The sequence below is a fragment of the Mustela erminea genome, chromosome 5 (genome assembly GCF_009829155.1).
Source record: "Mustela erminea isolate mMusErm1 chromosome 5, mMusErm1.Pri, whole genome shotgun sequence".
NCBI classification, from domain to species: Eukaryota; Metazoa; Chordata; class Mammalia; order Carnivora; family Mustelidae; genus Mustela; species Mustela erminea.
In genome coordinates this window covers 87,865,353-87,885,892 of record NC_045618.1, presented here as the reverse complement: position 1 = coordinate 87,885,892, position 20,540 = coordinate 87,865,353, and the positions used below count along the sequence as shown (strand labels likewise).

Genomic DNA, 20,540 nt, shown 5'->3' with positions numbered 1-20,540 from the left:
AAGGCAGGAATGGGGCGGGGAGGGAGCCGGTCAAAGACGCCTGCTGTGCAGGTTACTTGATAAATGATCCTTTAATTAGCCCTTAGAATCTTAACAACTCCTTCGTTAAAAATTAGTTATTCGTTAGTCAAGATTTCTGGAGGAAACCTGACAGACGGGCTGCCAGGAATTCTACAGTCTCTTAGGTAGGAACAATGGTTCTCAACTTCTTCCTTTCCATAGCAAATACCTCTCTAAATCTCCGAACATCTTAAACAGATTTCACTGTCCAAATTTCAAGGAGGTTGGAGGAGAACAGTGGGAATGCGAGGTAGTCTCTTAGAAGAAAGCTTCACTAACTGTGGAAGTAGAGAGAAATGAGAAGGGAAGACAAGCAGACAACAGAGGAGAGAAGCGAGAGGGCGGGCAGGGCAATGAGAGGCCAAGACCAGCTGGCCAGCGAGAAATCTTGACTTGGAAAGGACCAGTCCTGCAGGGGTAGGGAAGAGAAGGGTAAGATTAGAAAACAGAAAAGACATTCTGCCCGGGTAGAAGGTGGATCAGGACAAATAGAGGAAAAAGTTTTACTGCAGCCATCATTTGGGGCTTCAAAATACACAGGCAATGCTCGTCGCTGGTCCCAGACCTGGAAACCATAGTGGAAAACTCCTGCTGTGTCTGTGGTCTGAGTACTGTACAAAAAAAAAAAAAAAAAATCCCTAAACAAACTTTTCTAGCTAATGTTGAGATTTTGAAGCAAAGATATTGTTAATGATCACTGCTTAAAAATTCTGCAAGCAATGTGCTTTGGTGAGTGCTGTGAAGTGTGTAAACCTGGCGATTCACAGACCTGTACCCCTGGGGATAAAAATATATTATATGTTTATAAAAAATTAAAAATTAAAAAATAGCATATTGGAAAAAAAAATTCTGCAAGCAGTATATCAGTAGAAACATTCACTCAAATGAGAATTGTGAAATATATTTTAATTTGTAAATACCTTTAAATGCTTATGAGCATTGTAAAATTAATTCTCATGTGACATTGCAAAGATTGTATAAATATATTTGGTGAGGACCAATAAAACCTTAAATATTCTTTGAAACTGTTCTTTGGTTTCTCAAGTTTGTGTGTGTGTTTATGTGTGTGTATGCGTATTTCCAGAGGAAATACTTTTCAAAACTATAACAGAAGAAATTGCTTTACACTTGCTTTAAATGTGTTTACAAATGTGTAGTTAAAAAATGGTCACTTACCATTTGAAGTTCGTTTATCTTGGTGTAGCATAATGCTCTGTTATAAAATGCTACATAACTGTTTTTGTCCATATTGATAGCTGTAGTTAAATCTGTAATCGCTAGCTTATAAGTCTGCAAAGAAAAAAGTAACTAGATAAGAAGGATCAATCATAATGGACTGAAATTTAATTGCAAAATAAATTCTCGATTCTATAAAATTTTTTGGAACATTCATTTACCCATTCTGTGCATCATCTGTGAAATTAAGACAATTAAGCTAGTCTTTCACAGAGTTAATTAAGATCTCTTGGTAGGAATTATTTATAATAATGTTTCTCCTACCCACAAATAAAATTCAATATATAATTTAATTTAGATTATTATCTTATTGCCAATATTGCTATAAAGCAAAAAGATTATACTTCTTATTAGTAAAAGAGAAGCCACATTCATCCAGCAAACATTCACCAAACCTTGCTTGCTTCTGTCACTCATACTGTTATGTAACATAATGGTCATGTTTTCTACCCATGGTCTCTTTCACTTCCTCTTTGATGCTTCTCTGATAACTTAGATCATTCATTTCTGTAGATAGTAATTTTCATGGACTTAACATGTAATACAAGGTCTTACCTTTGTCTTAAGGTATTATTTGCAAAATATTTCATATGAAATAGTTACAAAGAAAGGTCAGAAAAGAAAAGTAGGGAGAAACAAAGTATTCCATGAAGTATCAGATATCAATGGGGCTGCTCACACCATTTGATCCAGTAAATTCCATTTAGGAGTCAATCATAAATTCCAGCAATGGCTTTGTTCTCAGTGTATGTATTATTTAAGACAGCAAAATGGTAAAACAGTAAAATGCCCAACAATAAAAATAAACTATGGTAGAATATTATTCAGTCTTTTAGAATGGTATCTTCAAAAATTGTGAGAAGCAAGGCACAACAAATTTTTAAGTAACATAATCCCAGTTTTGGAAAATACATATCATATTTTCAGGAAAATAAAAAGACTAAATGTAAATAAACCAAAATGCTCTCAGGAATTTTCACTTGATGATGGGGGTAATAGGTGATTTTAATCTTCTTTATTCCCCTATGTAATTTCCAAACCCTTTGCAATGAATATAGCTACTTTCTTAATAAGTAGTAAGTGCTACTTAAAATATAAATATAAAAAGTAAATATCACTATTTTGTGCAAAATTATGAATTGAAATCCCTTTGATGTACTGTGAAAGCATAAAGGGTTCTATGCAGTTGTGCCCTTTATACCATGGGGATTCTCCCCCACAGAAGGAAAAAGGAAGCTAGTCACAACTTAACAAATCTGAGCATCCACGCACTCTAAAATCTCACTTAACAAGACAGGAAACAGCCCTACCTTGTTGTAGTATTTCAGAACTCCTCTGTAGATATAGGCACGCACACTCTGAGGATAAATTTTAATGGCCTCATTACAATTCAAGATTGCTTTGGAGTATCTACCTTTCAAACCATAGAAGGCTACTCGGCTTAAGTATGCCTTTTCAGGAAAAGAGCAGAGGAAAGCAGGAATGAATATTTTAGTAACGCATCAATTCTCCCAAAAGATAGAGTTTGAACAAATCCATGCCATCCAAAAACGGTATAAAATATAGTCTTTTTTCCCCCGACTCTCTTTTATTAGAAAATATTTCAAACAGGCACCTGGGTGGCTCAGTCCTTGAGCATCTGACTCTCAGTTTCAGCTCGGGTCATGATCTCGGTGAGGGCTGTGAGACCCAGCCCCGTGTAGATTCCGAGCTCAGTGGGGAGTTTGCTTGAGATTCTCTCTCCCAGTCTCTTTGCCCCTCCCCCACTCATGCACACACTTACTCTCAAATAAATAACTTTTTTTAAAGATTTTTATTTATTTATTTGACAGACAGAGATCTCAAGCGGACAGAGAGGCAGGCAGAGACAGGAAGGGAAGCAGGCTTCCTGCCGAGCAGAGAGCCTTATGCGGGGCTCGATTCCAGGACCCTGAGATCATGACCTGAGCCAAAGGCAGAGGCTTTAACCCACTGAGCCACCCAGGTGCCCCTAAATAACTCTTTTTTTAAAGTAAGAAAGTATTTTGAACATAGAGAATAATTTAAAAAATAGTACAATGAACATCCATATAACTACCATGTGGATTCAATGATTATTATTTCACAATATTTATTATATCTATTTTTCTGAACTATTTGAAAATAAGTTGTAGACATCACTATACTTAATACATAATACCTGGCGACCTCCAGGCTTTCCATTATGCAAACATTCTCCTATATAAGCACACTATCATTATATATCTGAGAAAATTAACAGTATTCTCTAAAATCATCTAATATTTAGCATATTCAAATTTCATAGTCAAGCTTCACCTATTGAATTTTGTGCTGTCTGTACAGCCTCTTAAAAGGCAGGAATAAATGTGATAGCAAAAGATGAAGTAAAAAAATTAATAACAGTATATGAATCATAATAGGTACAATAAAATATTAACAGTATTTATAAACATCACAATTCATGAAGCACTTTTACGTAAAGTATTACTATTGTAAACAAAATTTTTAGTTCAGGGGGAAATACAGATACAGGAATTATCAAAACACAGCCAAAAAGTAGGTATAAGTAACCAAATCTTGCTAATTAGTAACAATGACATATGAAGATTTAGTAGTTTTAACAAATTTGACACATTCTCCAAATCATTGAAATTATTCATTTAAATACCTGGTAATGTTTTGGATTGAGGGTAATTGCACGATTAAAATCCAGGACCGAGCTATCCTTTTGGAGTTTTACTTTACAAAGCCCACGTTGATAAAAGCCTTCTGCAAAATCAGGATTTGCTTTCACAGCTTTTGTAAAACAATCAAAAGCCTAGAAGAGTATTTTGTTAAGTAGTGAGTAGAACAGAGTGAGTAGAATATATTAGTGAAGATAAATGAATGAGTAGAATATATTAATTTAAAATGTTAATAAATTATAGTGTGTAACAATCGTAGAAAAGTTTTCACTTATCTTTGGTCACTTTAAATTCATTTTTCCCAGTGAACTTTGTTAAGAAAATAAAATTAATATAAACAGGCCAGGTTTATTACTGTAATTTATAGGTCCCTTTACTCCCGGAGTAATGTCAATATAACCCATATTGTTAGATGACAGTACTTCTGGAAGTACAATTTTAATTGCTATTCTTCATATTGTGTTTATTCAAAGTACAACTTGTACATTTATTTTTCATGAGGTTCCAAGAACCATAGCAGATATATAGTTATGAAATTTCTTAATAGTGGAACTCTAAAATTTTTCCCAACATTGTAAAGCAAAGATAGGTTTGCTCTGGTTGTCCAAAATGGATAAAAACACAGAAAAGATTTATAATTAATCTTACATTTTAGGGGATTTCCTAATGGAACTACTAATCAAGTACAACTCTTTTTCAAGTTTATGGAGTTGCAAGACCCTATGAATACAGAGACCAGAATGGTGTGTGGGTGTGTGTGCATGACTATGTGTGTCTGTGTCTATATGTCTGTGTGTAGAGAAATTAAATTATGAAATACCCCATGTTAGCCATTATAAAATAACAATTATTTTGTCACATCATTAACAATTTTAAAATGGAGTCTGCTTGAGATTCTCGCTCTTCCTGTCCCTCTGCCCCTCCCCTGCTCACGTTCCCTCTCTCTCTAAATAAATAAATAAAATGTTTTTTTAAATAAAGTACTTATAATTTAATAAATAAATTCATATTGTGATAAAAATATTATGCTATAATAATTTCTTACAGTTAGATTTACTGTTTTGGTAGGAGTCAGACATTAGTCTTTGGAATACTGTGAACAAACAAGTCTCAAATAAAATGTGTTGAATAAGTAAAACAATATAGTAGGCATTGCAGAGTGTACACTGATTGTAATAAGCCAACCGTTATAAGAAATTTGGTCTAGGGGCGCCTGGGTGGCTCAGTGGGTTAAGCCTCTGCCTTCGGCCCAGGTCATGATCCCAGGGTCCTGGGATCGAGCCCCGCGTCGGGCTCTCTGCTCATCGGGGAGCCTGCTTCCCTTCCTCTCTCTCTGCCTGCCTCTCTGCCTACTTGTGATTTCTGTATGTCAAATAAATAAATAAAATCTTTAAAAAAAAAAAAAGAAAGAAAGAAATTTGGTCTAGGGGTGCCTGGGTGGCTCAGTGGGTTAAGCCTCTGCCTTCGGCCCAGGTCATGATCCCATGGTCCTGGGATTGAGCCCTGCATCAGGCTCTGCTCAGCAGGGAGCCTGCTCCCGCCCCCCCCCCGCCTCTCTCTCTCTCTCTCTCTCTCTCTCTGCCTGCCTCTCTGCCTACTTGTGATCTCTGTCTGTCAAATAAATAAATAAATAAAATCTTAAAAAAAAAAAAAAGAAAGAAAGAAATTTGGTCTAGTCACTCACTGTATAGGTCAGAAAAGGAATTGAATGCAAAGAATGATTTTCTATAATCACAAATAATCTATGCTCCTAAACATACAAAATACCATTTGTATGTTGCCTTCTTCCATGTAACAAAGACCCAAGTTATACAGACAGTCTGCTGAAGCTGCTACCGCATTTGGTCCTTTATCAGAATGAGAAAAGATATCCAACGCCTTTTTAAACATTCTCACAGCTTCCTAGAGCGATTAAAAAAAAAAAAAAAAAAAAAACAGACAGACGAGAATGTTTCTTTCTGGTATTTATTTAACGTGATGAACAAGACAGCTTAAACATTAAAGGGAATCCTGAGTGCACAGCCTGACTCACATTTCACCCTAGGCACACAGGCCTGGTAATGACACAGGCCTTGTCAGTGCACTGCCAGACAAGGACGCAGGCAGGGAATCTGATGGCAGGGAATCCCACCAAGGTGCCTCTCCTACAATCCACTACTTAAGCAGGCTTATACATGTGCACTTTGAAGCTATACTTTCTAAGTTCTAAAGGTTATTTTCTCATAGCCTAAAATCAACTTAAATTTATAGACTAGTTTATGGCCAATTCTTTAGAAATGTTCCTGGAAGAAATACTAGACAGCTATTAGATAGTAAAGGATTTCCAATGATAATATCTGATGTGGTTTTAATCAACCTGTATTTTGTCCTACTGTCCTCTTATGGGATTCTGCTGGCACCAGGAAATGAACTAACATCAAAAATCACCCATTTAAACTATTTAGTCAAAATAGTTGAAATTCATTAATGAAAAAAATTCAATTTCTCAGACAGAAACGACTTTTTATAACAAACTAATAGGTACATTTATCTATATGGAAATACAAATATTTATGACTCTTTAGCCCATTTTTTAAATTATATTAGATTACTAAAGACACCATGAGATTTAGCTTGGATATGCTAAGTGTCCTCTGTGCCCCCCACTTAACTTTTACTTCATATATTTACAGCCCACCTTAATGTCCATCTTTCCACCCTCACTCTCAGATGTGACCTTGCTGTAGAAAAAAAAGATATCACTTTCTTTCTCCACTTCCCTCCTTTTTAGTTTTCAGTGTATCTTTATCTTCCTTCATCTCCATCTTTTTTCTCTCCTGTCTTTGAGTGGTTTCCTTTCTTCTCCTTTCCAGAGCTAATACCTCAAGCTGTATCCTTGACCCCAACTCCTTCTGCCCCACTGGAACACAAGTTATTTCCTGCCTCTTCTGGATTACTGCCCCTTCACTATCTCTTTGAGTCCATTGAGTCTTCCATCCCATTTAAAATTAAAGTGAACACATCTTCACTTCCTCCTGCTTCTTCTCATCATTGATGTCCTACCTGTCACTTCTTCACGACTCTAAAAAAGTCTCCTAGGGAAGCTCTGGTGGGGCTTGTAGGTAAAGCATATTTACATTCTAAAGAGTATACTATGTCTGTTGTGTGGATAAAAGCTTGGAAGAGAGCAACAAGGTTGCTATCATTCTAGCAAAACAAATATGTGCTTTGGACTAGGATAATGACCACAGAAATAGAGAAAGGAAGTAGAATTGAAAGATATTTAGAAAGAACCAGGTGAACATCACTATTGATTGGATAGAAGAGGGCAAAGGTAACCCCGAGTTTCTACAGAACAATGGGTAGGGGCAGAGAAATTTAAAGTAAACAGAAGAGTATTCCAAAAAGAAATTCGATATCATAAAATGTCAATTCTCCTTACAATAACCTAGAGTTGACAGAATTTTTAATGGATCTTGACAAGCTGAATTTAAAATGTATATAGAAGAGAATAACCAGAAGTTTCCTAGATAAAAATATGATGTAGGGACTAGCTCTACCAGATATCAAGAACTATAATAAAACTATAATAATTAACTATCATAATAATTTGGACATTGTAGGGGCACCTGGGTGGCTCAGTCAGTTGAGCATCCTACTCTTGATTTCAGCTCAGGTCATAATCTCGGGGTCATGAGCCTGCACTGGGCTCTGTGCTCAGCAGGGAGTCTTCTTGAGATTCTTTCTCTCTCTTTCTGCCTCTCCTCCCCCTGCTCTCTCTCTCTCTCCCCCTCTCTAAAAATAAACACATAAAACTTAAAAAAAAAAAAAGACTATACTATTGGGCCAGGGATAAATAAAAAACTGACCAAAAGAACAGAATAAAGAGCCCAAATTCAGATCTGCATATACATGAAAACTAGATGTACCTCTTCAGATCTTTGGTTTGAGAGAACATTTCAATAAATGATACTAGCACACCTGAATATCCATATGGGGAAAACTGATATTTTATCACTTATCTCACACTCAAAGAAATCATTTAAGTTAAAGTCTTAAATGGAAAATACAAAACTTTTAAGCATTTAGGAGAAAATATGGAAGAATACCCATATGACCTTGGGGTAGGGAAAAATTTCTTAAAACAAGATTTTTTTTAAAGCCATGACAATAAAATAAAAAATATATTAATTCTACTACATTAAAATTAATCTATATAAGACCAGGCACACATTCAAGAAGAAACATGGCACACATAACTAACCAAGGATTAATATACAGAATTTATTTTTTAATGCCTAAAATCAATAAGAACAAGATAAACAAACAAAAAATAAGTTTAGGATATTGATGAGACAGGAAATATGAGAGGTTACAAAACATATAAAATATTCAATCTGTGCTCAAACAGAAAAATGGGAATTAAGATCACAATGAGACATCAGTTTTTATCTACTAAGTTGACAAAAATAAAGTCATAACTAGTTACAGTAGAGGATGGAAATGAACAGTCACACACGTACATGACAGGAGAATAAACTGGTACAACCCTATGTAATAATGTGTCACTTTCTTGAAAATTAGATATTCACATTCTCTGCACACCAGCAATTCCACTCTCTAGGAATATATCCTAGAAAACTACTCCACATGTTAACAGAACACATGAAAAAGAATATTTATAGCAGCCCTATCCTTAAGAGGAGAAGAAGTAACCGAAATGTTAACACAAGAATCAATAAATAAATGTTATAATTTAGTTATATTTTTAAAAAGTATGTGAGCCTTCATTCTAATAAGCACAATATAAAATCCCTGTTAATAGGTTAGTAAGTGTTATCCAAGACTTTTCACCTTGTTTCTCTTGGCCTTCATTTGGGCTTTTGCTAGTAGAATATACATGGTGAGCTCAGGCCTGTTCAAAGTGACACTATCCAAGACCTGGATGGCCTTGTCATGGTTTTCACAAAATGAATAAATGAGTGCTTGCTGTATAGGACTCAACTCAATGAGACCTAAAAGGAAAAGAAAGTTTATCAATACCTTTACCAAGTATCTAGGATTAAATTAGTTTAAAGAAGTCAAGCAATTCAATAATTTATATTTGAAATATTGATTAATAAATCAATAAATCAATACATCAACAATACTAAAATCTGTTTACCACCAACAAAAATAAGACATTCCAATTACAAACAACAACAAAACCAAAAAAATAAAAGTATAACCCTGGCATCTCCTATAATAATCTCTCACAAGATTCATTTCATTATGAAGCATTTAATAGTTGACTATGTACATATGAAACTGAAGATATAAAGTTTCAAAATCTATCTTTGATTAGAAATAAACCTTTCATGTTATCTATATATAACTATTGCAAATAGTATAAACATTTTTAGGAGGTATTTATTTTTAAATTAAGACAATTTTAATTTTGCATTGATTATATTTACCTTTGTTCATTTCTGCTACTTGATAAATAGTAAACTTTGCAAGATCATAACATTTCATCATAAGAAGATATTGTCCTCTGGAAGAAATAATACCTTTTTAATTCTAAGCAGTAAAAAATAATTTTTCTAAAACAAAACGACTTATAATAAGTCACTTACATTTTTGTTATTATAATACTTTTATTCATACTTACATATGTATGATAAAAACAATGAAAAAATTATAAATATTTTATATAGTCTAAATAGACCAATTACCATGCAGATGTGATGAAAAACAATTTAGGAAAAGTGAAGCTGAAAGAAAAATACTCAATTTTTTTCAATGATTTATATTTTAAATTTTGTACTCTAAACCCACAGCTAACATCATACTCAGTGGTGAAAAACTAAGTTATCCACTAAGATCAGAAATAAGACAAGAATGCCCATTCTTGCCACTTTTGTTTAACATAAAGTTCCCAGCCACAGCAATCAGACGAGAAAAAACAATAAAAGGCATCCAAATTAGAAAGGAAGAGGTAAAACTCTCACTATTTGCAGATGACATGATACTATATAGAGAAAACTCTGAATACCAAAAAAAAAAAAAAAAAAAAACTATTAGAACTAATAAAAGAATTCAGTAGAGTTGCAGGATACAAAATGAATATAGAAAAATCTTTTGTTTCTATGCACTAAATAAGGAAAGATCTGAAAGAGAAATTTTTTAAAAATCTCATTTATAATTGCTTCTAAAAGAAACAAATTCCTAGGAATAAATTTAAACAAGGAGGTGAAAGATATATACTCTAAAAATTATAAGGCATTGATGGAAGAAACTGAAGTTGACACAAGTCAGTGAAAAGATATTCAGTGCTTATAGATGAAAAACTATTATTATTAAAATGTCCACGCTATCCAAAGCAATCTAGAGATTCAGGGCAATCCATATCAAAATACCAATGGCTTTTTTCATAAAACTCGAACAAATAATCCTAAAATTTGTATGAAACCACAAAAGAACCCAAATGTCCTAAGCAATTTGAAAAGAAGAACAAAGCTAGAAGTTTCATACTCCCTGATTTCAAATTATTCTAAAAAATTATAGTAATCAAAGCAGTATGGAACTGACAGAAAACAGAAAACAGACAATGGAAGAGAATAGAAAGCACAGAAATAAACACACACTGGTATGGTCAGTCAATCTATGAAAAAGGAAGCAAGACTATGCAAATAAAAGATAGAGTCTCTTTAATAAGTGGTTCTGGGGGAAAATAGACAGCTATATGCAAAAGAATGAATTGGATCATTTTCTTACACCATACCCAAAAATAAACTCAAAATGGATCTAAGACTTTATTTTATGTAAAACCTGAAACTATAGAACTCCTAAGAGAAAACATAGACCAAAAACTCTGTTATTGGTCTTAGCAATATTTTTGGGGGGGATCTGTCTCCTCAGACAAAGGAAACAAGAGCAAAAATAAAGCAATGGGACTACACTGAATGAAAAAATAATAAGTCTTGCACAGCAAAGGAAACCATTAACAAAATGAAAAGTCAACTTACTGACTGGAAGAAGATATTTGCAAATGTTATATCTGATAAGGGACTTGTATCCAAAATATATAAAGAACTCATACAACTCAATACCAGAAAAAAGCAAATAATCTGATTAAAAATGGGCAAAGCACTTGAATATTTTTCCAAAGAAGACACATGGATGGCCAAAAGATGTTCAATATCATCAGGGAAATGCAAATCAAAAGCACAATGAGATATTACCTTACACCTGTCAGAATGGCTATTATCAAAAAGACAAGAAATAACAAGTATTGATGTGAAGAAAAGGGAACCCTTGTACACTGTTGATAAGAATGCAAATTGGTACAGCCACTATGGAAAACAGTATGGAAGTTCCTCAGAAAACTAAAAATAGAAATACCATATGCTCCAACAATTCTACTTTTGAGTATTTATCCAAAGAAAGTGAAACACTAATTCAAAACAGTATATGCACCACTATCTCATTGCAACATTATTTGCCACACCTAAGATATGGAAGAAATCTAAGTGTCTGAAAAGACAAATACTATATGATTTGTATCATATACAAATACTGTATCATTGTCTGAAAAGACAAATACTGAATGATTTCACATGTAGGATCCGAAAGCCAAATGAACAAATAACAAAAGCAGTTCTTGGATCTAAATGATCTAAACCAAATGAACAGACTACAAAAGCAGAAACACCCATAAATAAAGAGAATAGTTGCCGGGGCCGGGGGGGAGTAAAATCAGTGCAGGAGAATGGGAGGTATAGGCTTCCAGTGATGAAATGAATAAATCATGGGAATGAAAGATTCAACATAGGAAGGAGAGTCAATAGTATTGTAATAGTATTATTTAGTTGGTAACTATACTTATGGTAAGCATAAAAAACAAGGTAAAGAGTTACTGAATCACTATGTTGCACACCTGAAACTAATGTAGCATTGTGTGTCAACAACATTTCAGTTTTTAAGAAGATATGGTATATATATGCAACAAAATATTGCTCAGCCATAAAAAGTTCACCCATCCCCTCCACCAGCCTCCCCTCTGGTAACCCTCTGTTTGTTCTCTTATTAAGAGTCTGTTTTTTGGTTTGTCTCTTTGCTGTCCCCCATCTTGTTTTGTTTCTTAAATTCCACAAATGACTGAAATCACATGGTATTTGTCTTTCTCTGAGTGACTGGTTTATTTTGCTTAGCATTATACCCTCCAGATCCATCCATGTTTTTGCAAATGGCAAGATTTCATTCTTTTTGTGGTTGAGTATATTCCACTGTATATATACACATCTTCTTTATCTATTTATCTACCAATGAACACTTGGGCTGTTTCCATAGTTTGGTTATTGTAAATATTGCTGCAATAAACATAGAGATGTATATATATCTTCAAATTAGTGATTTGTGTTCTATAAAGAAATACCCAGTAGTGAGATTACTGGATCATAGCATAGCTTAAATAGTTGTATTTTGATGCAAGGATAGAGCAAAGGGGAAATCTGATTATTTCATAATATAAATTATCATAAAATTAATACAATAAATACAATAGCTATATCTGACCTGTTAATTAGAAGAAGGCCATTGCTGGGAGATTGAATGCAAAAAGAGGAGCTAGAAGGATCGAGGGGGAAGTAAAGATCTCAACAGCTATCTCATGTGCCAAGTTATCCAAAGAAGAACTCCATATCTATGTTCATACCTTATTATATATAATTGGATTCCATCTGGCTGAAGGTGGATAGCACGCGATAACTCTCTTACTGCCTCTTTCGGTTTATGTAACTGTTGAGTGATAAACAGAAACTTTCCTTATAATACTGATTGCTTCCCTTCTGATGTTTCTCTCCCACCAATCAGTATGGAAATTTTGCAAGAAAATCTCCTAGTACACATTTTTTAAGAATCATCAAAGCAAATAAGATACAAGAAAATTTTTTTTAAAGTTTATGATACAAAGTCTTTAGTTCCTTAAAACCACATAAATGTGGTTATATCACAATTTATAGTTTGTTTTCCCTTTTCACTTAGCTTTTTGGTTTTTTTCCTTTAACCAGAATACCTTTTCCACGCTAGTTAATAAACTAGCATGCAAAGGATGGTAAAATAAAAACTACTAGTAAATTCTACTTAAAAATAGGGGAGGAAAGCAGTGCCTGGTTGCCTTAGTTGGTTAGTGAGCAACTCTTTATTTCAGTTCAGATTATGATCTCAGGGTCATGAGATCAAGCCCAGCACCAGGCTCCATACTCAGTACATGGAGTCCACTTGAGATTCTCTCTCTCCCTCTCCCTCTGCTCCTCCCCTTGCTTGCACATGTGCACTCTCTTTCTCTCTGAATAAATAAATAAAATCTTTAAAAAAAAATAAGGGAGGAATAACAAGTTTGCACTTAATAAGTAAGTGAATGAATAAAACAAAATACAAGAACAATGGAAATTATATGTTTAAAATCAATATATAATGTAAACATTGATTATTTCCTTAATACAGGTCACAGGAGCATAATCTAGGTTTGTACAAATGTGGGGGGAAAAAACCTACTATCACTGGGAGTAGGAGGACTCTAGAGACCCCAGCAAAATGAACCTGGGACATCAAAAACTCCTCCTACAACGCTGACATAGTGATAGAAAGAGGAGAACGCACAAAACTAATTTGTGCACAGAAGTAAGCAGCATCTGTTGAAATATACAAACTGTCTGGAAGAAATAGTGGGTGGAGTCAAAAGAAGGAATCCAGAAGTAGGGAGTAGGAAATGTGTTTAAATAAATTTGAGAATTTCCATAGAACTTCCGTGCTTCTCAAGCTGATCCTGCTCCACTTTGTATAATTAATAAACCATCTAGCTTCATCATGTCTGCATTGTTCCACCTGTTCCATTATCTATGCATTGAAGAAACCCTGTTTGGGAAAGATGGAGGCTCACGGTCTGATCTTTATAAGCTGTCCTGGGGTAGGACTTCTCCAGGCAGCCTTAGATTAGATTCTCTTTGTAGGCTGAACACACATAGTAGACATACGCATTCTTCTATGTACAAACACAGGGTTTGATTTGCAATTGTTTTATTTACATGAGATCATGCTGGGCACACTTAACACTCTTTTCTGAATCTTGCTTTTCTTATTTGACAATACTGGTGTCATTCTAATTACTGTTTTTATTGACTACATAGTATTCTATGGTATGACTCAACACAATTTATTCAACCATTACCACATAGACTTTTTCCTCCTAAGAATAATGACACTTTGAATATATGTCTTTATACCCTGATATCCTGCTGGTGCTTTGGTATGTAAGTGTGCCCAGAAGGAATTCCAACTTCTCCAGAAGCCTTTAGCTCCATTAACATGGAGTTAAGCAAATATGTCCATCCCTTCCCTAGCAATAGTGAAGAGCAAACTTTCCCTGAGGCAATACTAAGTCTGCCCTGGTTCTTCTACCTCCATCATCAGGAAGAGAAGGACTTTGCGTGGGACTCCAGTCACAGTGGGTCCTGAGATGTGGACAGTGGAGAAGACCCTCTAGCCAACTCTCAGTGGACAAGCAGTATGAGCAAGAAATAAACATTTGCTATTTTATTACAGTGATTTTTTGTGTTTTGGAGATTTTTTTGGTGTGTGTGTTTATATGTGTTAGTGTGTGTATGTGTTTAACCACAGCACAAACTAGGCTATCCTGACTGAAATCCGTGTGATTAGAGGACTTCTAGAAGACAGGGGTAGAAATGTAATAAGGAGCCAATTCCTGTGGCTCTTGCAAGCCTTTGGCTTTTGCAGGATTTGGCTTTTATTCTGAGTACAAGGGAAACTATTAAAGGGTTTTGGGCAAAGTGAAATAATCTGACTTATGTTTTAATAGGATCATTATAGCTGCTATGTTGAAAAATCCATCAAGAAGTAGTAAAGAACAGAAGCTAGAAGACCAAGAGGTCCCTGCAGTTATCTTGGTGAGGAATGACAGTGTTTTGGACGGGATGGTTAGTGGTGGAGTGGTAGACAGGGATATCTATCTTGAAAGGCAGAAACAGCAGTTAGTAGTGTTTATCACTGGAAAGTCCGATTTCATTGGAATCAGAGAGGACTTTTTACTATTCATTGCATTGTTTGACTTCATAACACTAAAGATAAATTACACTTTTTAATTTAAGTAACTTCTAAAATTTAAACAATATTAAAGGTAAGCATGAACGAGTACGATCTCATTATATGCATGGATCCCATTCTACAAACCCACCTGCTCACTATACACATACACACACACACACACACACACACACACACACACATACACACAGAGTCCAAACAACAGACTGAAAAACAGCAGTTGTCTCTAGAGAATAAAATTATGGATGATTTTTAACTTATTTACATACATATATTACATGAAATAAATATATATTATTTTTGGAATAAGGAAAAAGTTATTTTTTAAAATTCATGCCTCATAAGTAGAGTCTTTATGCATAGGTAATTATAGTTAACTACTTCTATGTAATATTTATTGCTTGAAAATGCATTAGTCTCTATAATTACCTGAGAACAAGTACATTAATGGCTAAAATTGTATTGAACAGGTAGATATCCAGAAAATTAAAAAAAAAATTTAAATCGAGGTTTTCAAAACCTAAATACCTTCTGATAGGTTTCTGCTTGACAAATATAGCTTTGAATATATAAAGGATCAAGTCTAATAGCCTCAGAAAAATGCAAAGTGGCTTCAAAGTAGTTATCCAAGTATAGCAGATGTATGAGGCCAATATTTATGTAAGCCAAAATAAGGGTTCTAAAAAAAAAATGAGAAAGCAAAACCTTGTTAGACATTTTAATTATTACAAATGTTTTTCAGTTTTGAAAGAACCTAGTGAAATACATACATCAATATATAACAGGGCTTTTTTTAATGTTTTACTAAAGCAAAGTAAATCAATTAACTATTCTCTATTAAAAATTATAAACACTTCTATAAAAATCCTTAGTAGAGAATCAACATTTGTAGAGAGTATGCTAGGAACAGAATTCCTGAAGTCCTCAGGCAATACTTTACTCTTGACTTAATCTTGTCTTATCTTGAATTACAAGTTTAGTTTTTCTCAATTTAAAATTTTCACTTCAGGCTATATTGTATTTGCCCTGAGTAACAGAAACAGTAATATTTCCAAAGCCTGGGGTTAAAAATCCTCTCCATATAGGTATAACCCAGCTTCTTTTCTATATCAACTAAATGTATTTTTTTCTCTCTTAGAATCCAAAAATTTTTAATATATAAATGGTCTTAGAAATTACTTGATCCAATGCCTTTATTTCAAAATGAGGAAAACTACATATTCTATAGCCCAGCTTCATTAGAAGCCTAGACCTTTTGCCTAAAAGATATCAGAGTTTGTATTGCCCGTTTTTTGGCCTTTTTTCAACCTAAACTCTTTTCCTTCCCTTCCTGGCTCAAAAATATCCAAAAGAAAACTACCGGGGCCATTATGGAGCCATTTTCTACCTTTTCTGAGTCAAACTTAAAATTTACCTTCTATAAGCTAGGTAAACATTCTGCTGGTTGGCAGTTGGCATGCTCTGTTACTTTTTTTGGACACCTTTCATTTTAATGAATGCTTCATTGAAAAGAAAGGAAAGTAATTAATTCTGTGATTTAGAGCTGAGGCTTCTGACTAGTGTGTGCAATTCTCAGTCTTTGTTTCTTCCTGAACCTACGTTCTAGTGGAATTGGGTTTTTTCTTTTTGCTTTGCTACGCAAAATGAAGTCAGAAGTTCTAAATAGAGAGTTTCTTCCGATTGAGTCATATGTTGTGCATAGCAGTATCAAGCAGAATATTTTCTCATTATTTTTTTTAAGATTTTATTTATTTATTTGACAGACAGAGATCACAAGTAGGCAGAGAGATAGACAGAGAAAGGCGGGAAGCAGGCTCCCTGCTGAGCAGAGATTCCCAATGCGGGGCTCGATCCCAGGACCCTGGGATCATGACCTGAGCCGAAGGCAGAGGCTTTAAACCACTGAGTCACCCAGGCGCCCCTCTCGTTATTTTAAAAGTTGGTGACAGCTTTTCACGAAGTTAACTTCAAAAACCCCTAACATGGGTATCCCCACACTGCTGTTAATAACTTTGTATTGTTATCTGTGAATTGGACTCCTCTCACATGCATGCAATCTCTAAAATTTGCAAAAGTATTTGAGGCAAACCAATGTTGGGAACAGGTCTTATTTTAGAAGCCGTCTTATTTTCAGAAGTAGTATTCTGTTTCTAAGATGGCTTTATAAATATCGCATTTTACAAGGTTATTAATGATGAGGGCAAAGGGCTTTTTTTCTTTCATTCTTTTCTTAATTTTATACAAATGTGAAATCAATAAGAATAAAAGGTAAACATACCTTTCTAGAGAAATAACAGTTTCAAAGTCACAGATTGCCAGCAACCAAAGTTTTAGATCTGCATAGAGTATGCCCCGATGTAGAAAACAACCAAGATTCTCATAGCCATCATTTATGAGAGCTTAAAAATAAAAATATATAGCTTATTCAGGTTCTGAACAAAAATATCTGAATTATATTTTAGTCTTCACCCTACTTATTGCTTATTCTTACACTTTAACATTTTATAAAACGGGTCTGTGATGAATATATTTGGTGAGTAAGAAGTAACATTCACATAAAAATGTATGTGTTTATAAGTAAAAATGTGACTATCAAGGTTCAAAAACTCATTAAAACTGGAAGAAATCCTGATGGTAATCCAGGATAGTCCACTCACTTCATAGATGAAGAGATTAAGTGCAAAGGAGCTAGGTTCATTAACCACAGTCATGTTGCAAGTCAATGGCAAAGATGGAACCTCTGAGTCACATTAGTGGATGGCAGATAGAAGAGCACCCTTGCCCTTGATGACCTGTTCATTATCAGGAGGGCATTGCTATTGGCCATAAAAAAAGGCTCTGGTACAACCCCAGACTGGAGTAAATGGTAGAGATCAGGTTACTACTCAACAACACAGAAGGGCAACTCAAAGAGGCTACTCCAAGGCCAGCAGAGCTTGGAGTTAAGGCAGGCAACTTGACTATGCATGTGTCAAATAACAGGAGTGTGGGGCGAAAAGAATCTTCTCTCAGTTCTCCAGGTGTGTGTCTCTCATCTGTAACTGGTCTAGAGGACATCTCACATCTCTTCACTTACTAATTTTCCCTTCAGGTTGGTGAATTATATGGGTTTTCCACAATATTTGATCCATGTCTTCTAAGCTTCTCAAGCCCATTCTGGCCAAGAAGGGAAAGTTTTGCCAAAAATGTGCATAGTGCTTAGTCTGGAACACAATCTCACAGTACTAGATTTTGGGAAGTATATCTAGTGTAAGCAACGATCATACAGATTAAATAAATAATCCCATGAAGGCAGTCTGACTGCTCCATTCACGGTATGACTGGCTGACAAAAAGCAACTCAGCTGCAGTTTCAGGGTTGCCCTATGAAGGGAAAAAAACATTAGAATTACTTCACTTCTCTGGGCCTCCACTTCTTCATCATGGATGAAATTAACACCTACCTCATAGCATTATTCTGCATATTGATTGAAACACCATATATAGCATTTAGAATAGCATTTGTCAAGTAGTCAAATGCCGAATATATGTTAGATGTTATTACTACTTGGAAAACAATCTTAAGGGTCCTTTTTGAATGTAGAAGATAAAACTCTTTAGGCTAGGCTGCAGACAAGGATTAAAGCCAAAATTAAGCTGGTCTGCTCTGAATAATTAAATGACAGGGATTTTGTATTATTGTGATAGTCTAGAAAAGAGGGAGTGAAGATTCCACAACTTGGAAAAGAGAGAATTATGAGAAAGAGGCTAGAAAGGAGTCTGGCCAGGTGGCAGATGGACAGGGCTGACAGAGAGAAATAAACTTGAATAGAAAGGGGTGCGCCTGACCTTCAAATTTAAATTGTTTCTGTTAAATTTGTCCTTTGAACCCCAAAATGTTCATGAACAGTAACCACAAGAATTGTGTGGATGAACAAAAATGGAGAATCAATCAGAGAGCAGAAATTATATGCAAAGATTATAAGAGAATTAAATAAGACCTTAACTTAGTCTTCCTTTCCAAAAGTCCTTAGAAGGGAGAACACCAGAGTCCTTTCAGCACATAAAATGGACTTTTGTGTTGTTTTATGTGAATATTCATGGGAAGGGTGGCCTCAGAGCTGTGCAATTCTCTTTATGAGTCTAATTGTCTCTTAATCACTAGATACTGCCTTGTCTAAAATGATAGGGTTCTAGCACTTTGCACCCAGGGGAACACAGCCACGTTTGGAATGTTGGTCTCTGGCTATAATTATCCTACAAAATGGGTTAATTTATTCAGCTGGGGATGTTTACTGAGTGTTTACTCTATGCCCAGAATTGTGCTGGGCCTATTGATAGACCAAGAAGACAGTGATACAGGGGAAAGTGGAAATGGTTATCTTTAGCTATTGGCATCCTATCACTAAGGATTCTCAAAGGTCATTTTTATGTAAGGGTTAAAAAACTCTGAATTTGACTAATCAATGGGCTGGGCTGGACCTATGGAGTAGGACACAGCCCACCAGGAAAATTCGCAGCAAGCTGACTAGAAATAGGCCTGGATTTCCAGAAATAACCTCAGAGTTTAATATATAAAAAGAAATTTCTTTGAAATGATATTCTCCCATTGCCAAAGTTACACACCCATGTAAGTACAAACACATTCACGTTCACTAACAGGGCATACTAGGAACACTTCAGCTAAACCATTGTAGCTTGTAAATATATATAAAAATACATATTACATAAATATATATTAATATATAACTATAACTACGTAAAAATATACATAGTACATTAATCCTCCCATATTAGTGTTACATTTTCTGAAAGTGAACTGGTGAACTTCAGATCAAATTCCTATATATGTGTAGTTGAAGGTGTAGTACCTGAAACACTATAATCCTGCAGTGCTCTAAAGGGGCTACTCTTTCTAAATAAGCAGGCTCTGTAATACAAAGCTAACCAGTTATTAGGATCTAAGTGAATTGCCACAGAAAAATCTTGAGTTGCTTGTTTATAATATTGCCGTTTAAAATATGCTCTTCCTCTGTATGTCCTAGAAAAAAATAAAAATATCATTTTAATATGTATTGTAAAATACACATTTTTCTGTTTTTGTAAACACAACTAATTTTGTATTTGAATAATAATTTGTGATTATTTCCACTTGCTTCCCAAAAAAGTTTAGTGATGATGCTAATAGCAAAAAAAAGAAAACTTCTTACAAATAATCAATTGTACTTTATTGTATATATAATTACATGCTTAGAAATAATATGCTATATGCTAATTATATGCTTAGTAACTCTATAATATTTTTTGCACTTATCAGAGAGATGTGTCAATAAAATAAATGTGAGATTTATTTTAATTATGTGAGTACCCAAAATGTTTGACTAATTTATACAACATTATTCTCTAGAAAAAACAAATAATTCATTTTGAAGGAAATGGGTCTCAGTGAGTGGAGTTGTTAGATTTTTCTCTGGCATTGTAGATACGCCCAAATAAATGG

General features: G+C 34.5%; 1 protein-coding gene across 2 annotated transcripts in view; it reads right to left on the bottom strand.

Moving 5' to 3' along the window:
* TTC6 (tetratricopeptide repeat domain 6) overlaps nt 1-20,540 on the bottom strand; it is a 214,642-nt gene that overhangs the window by 33,943 nt on the left and 160,159 nt on the right. For both annotated transcript variants that reach the window (XM_032344066.1, XM_032344067.1), the window contains 10 exons: nt 19,912-20,081; nt 17,341-17,461; nt 15,591-15,741; nt 12,655-12,737; nt 9,416-9,492; nt 8,814-8,974; nt 5,748-5,882; nt 3,965-4,114; nt 2,607-2,747; nt 1,237-1,350 (listed from right to left, as the gene is read on the bottom strand). In XM_032344066.1, the coding sequence (XP_032199957.1) occupies nt 1,237-1,350; nt 2,607-2,747; nt 3,965-4,114; nt 5,748-5,882; nt 8,814-8,974; nt 9,416-9,492; nt 12,655-12,737; nt 15,591-15,741; nt 17,341-17,461; nt 19,912-20,081 (1,303 nt within the window). The remainder of the gene's footprint in view (nt 1-1,236; nt 1,351-2,606; nt 2,748-3,964; nt 4,115-5,747; nt 5,883-8,813; nt 8,975-9,415; nt 9,493-12,654; nt 12,738-15,590; nt 15,742-17,340; nt 17,462-19,911; nt 20,082-20,540) is intronic.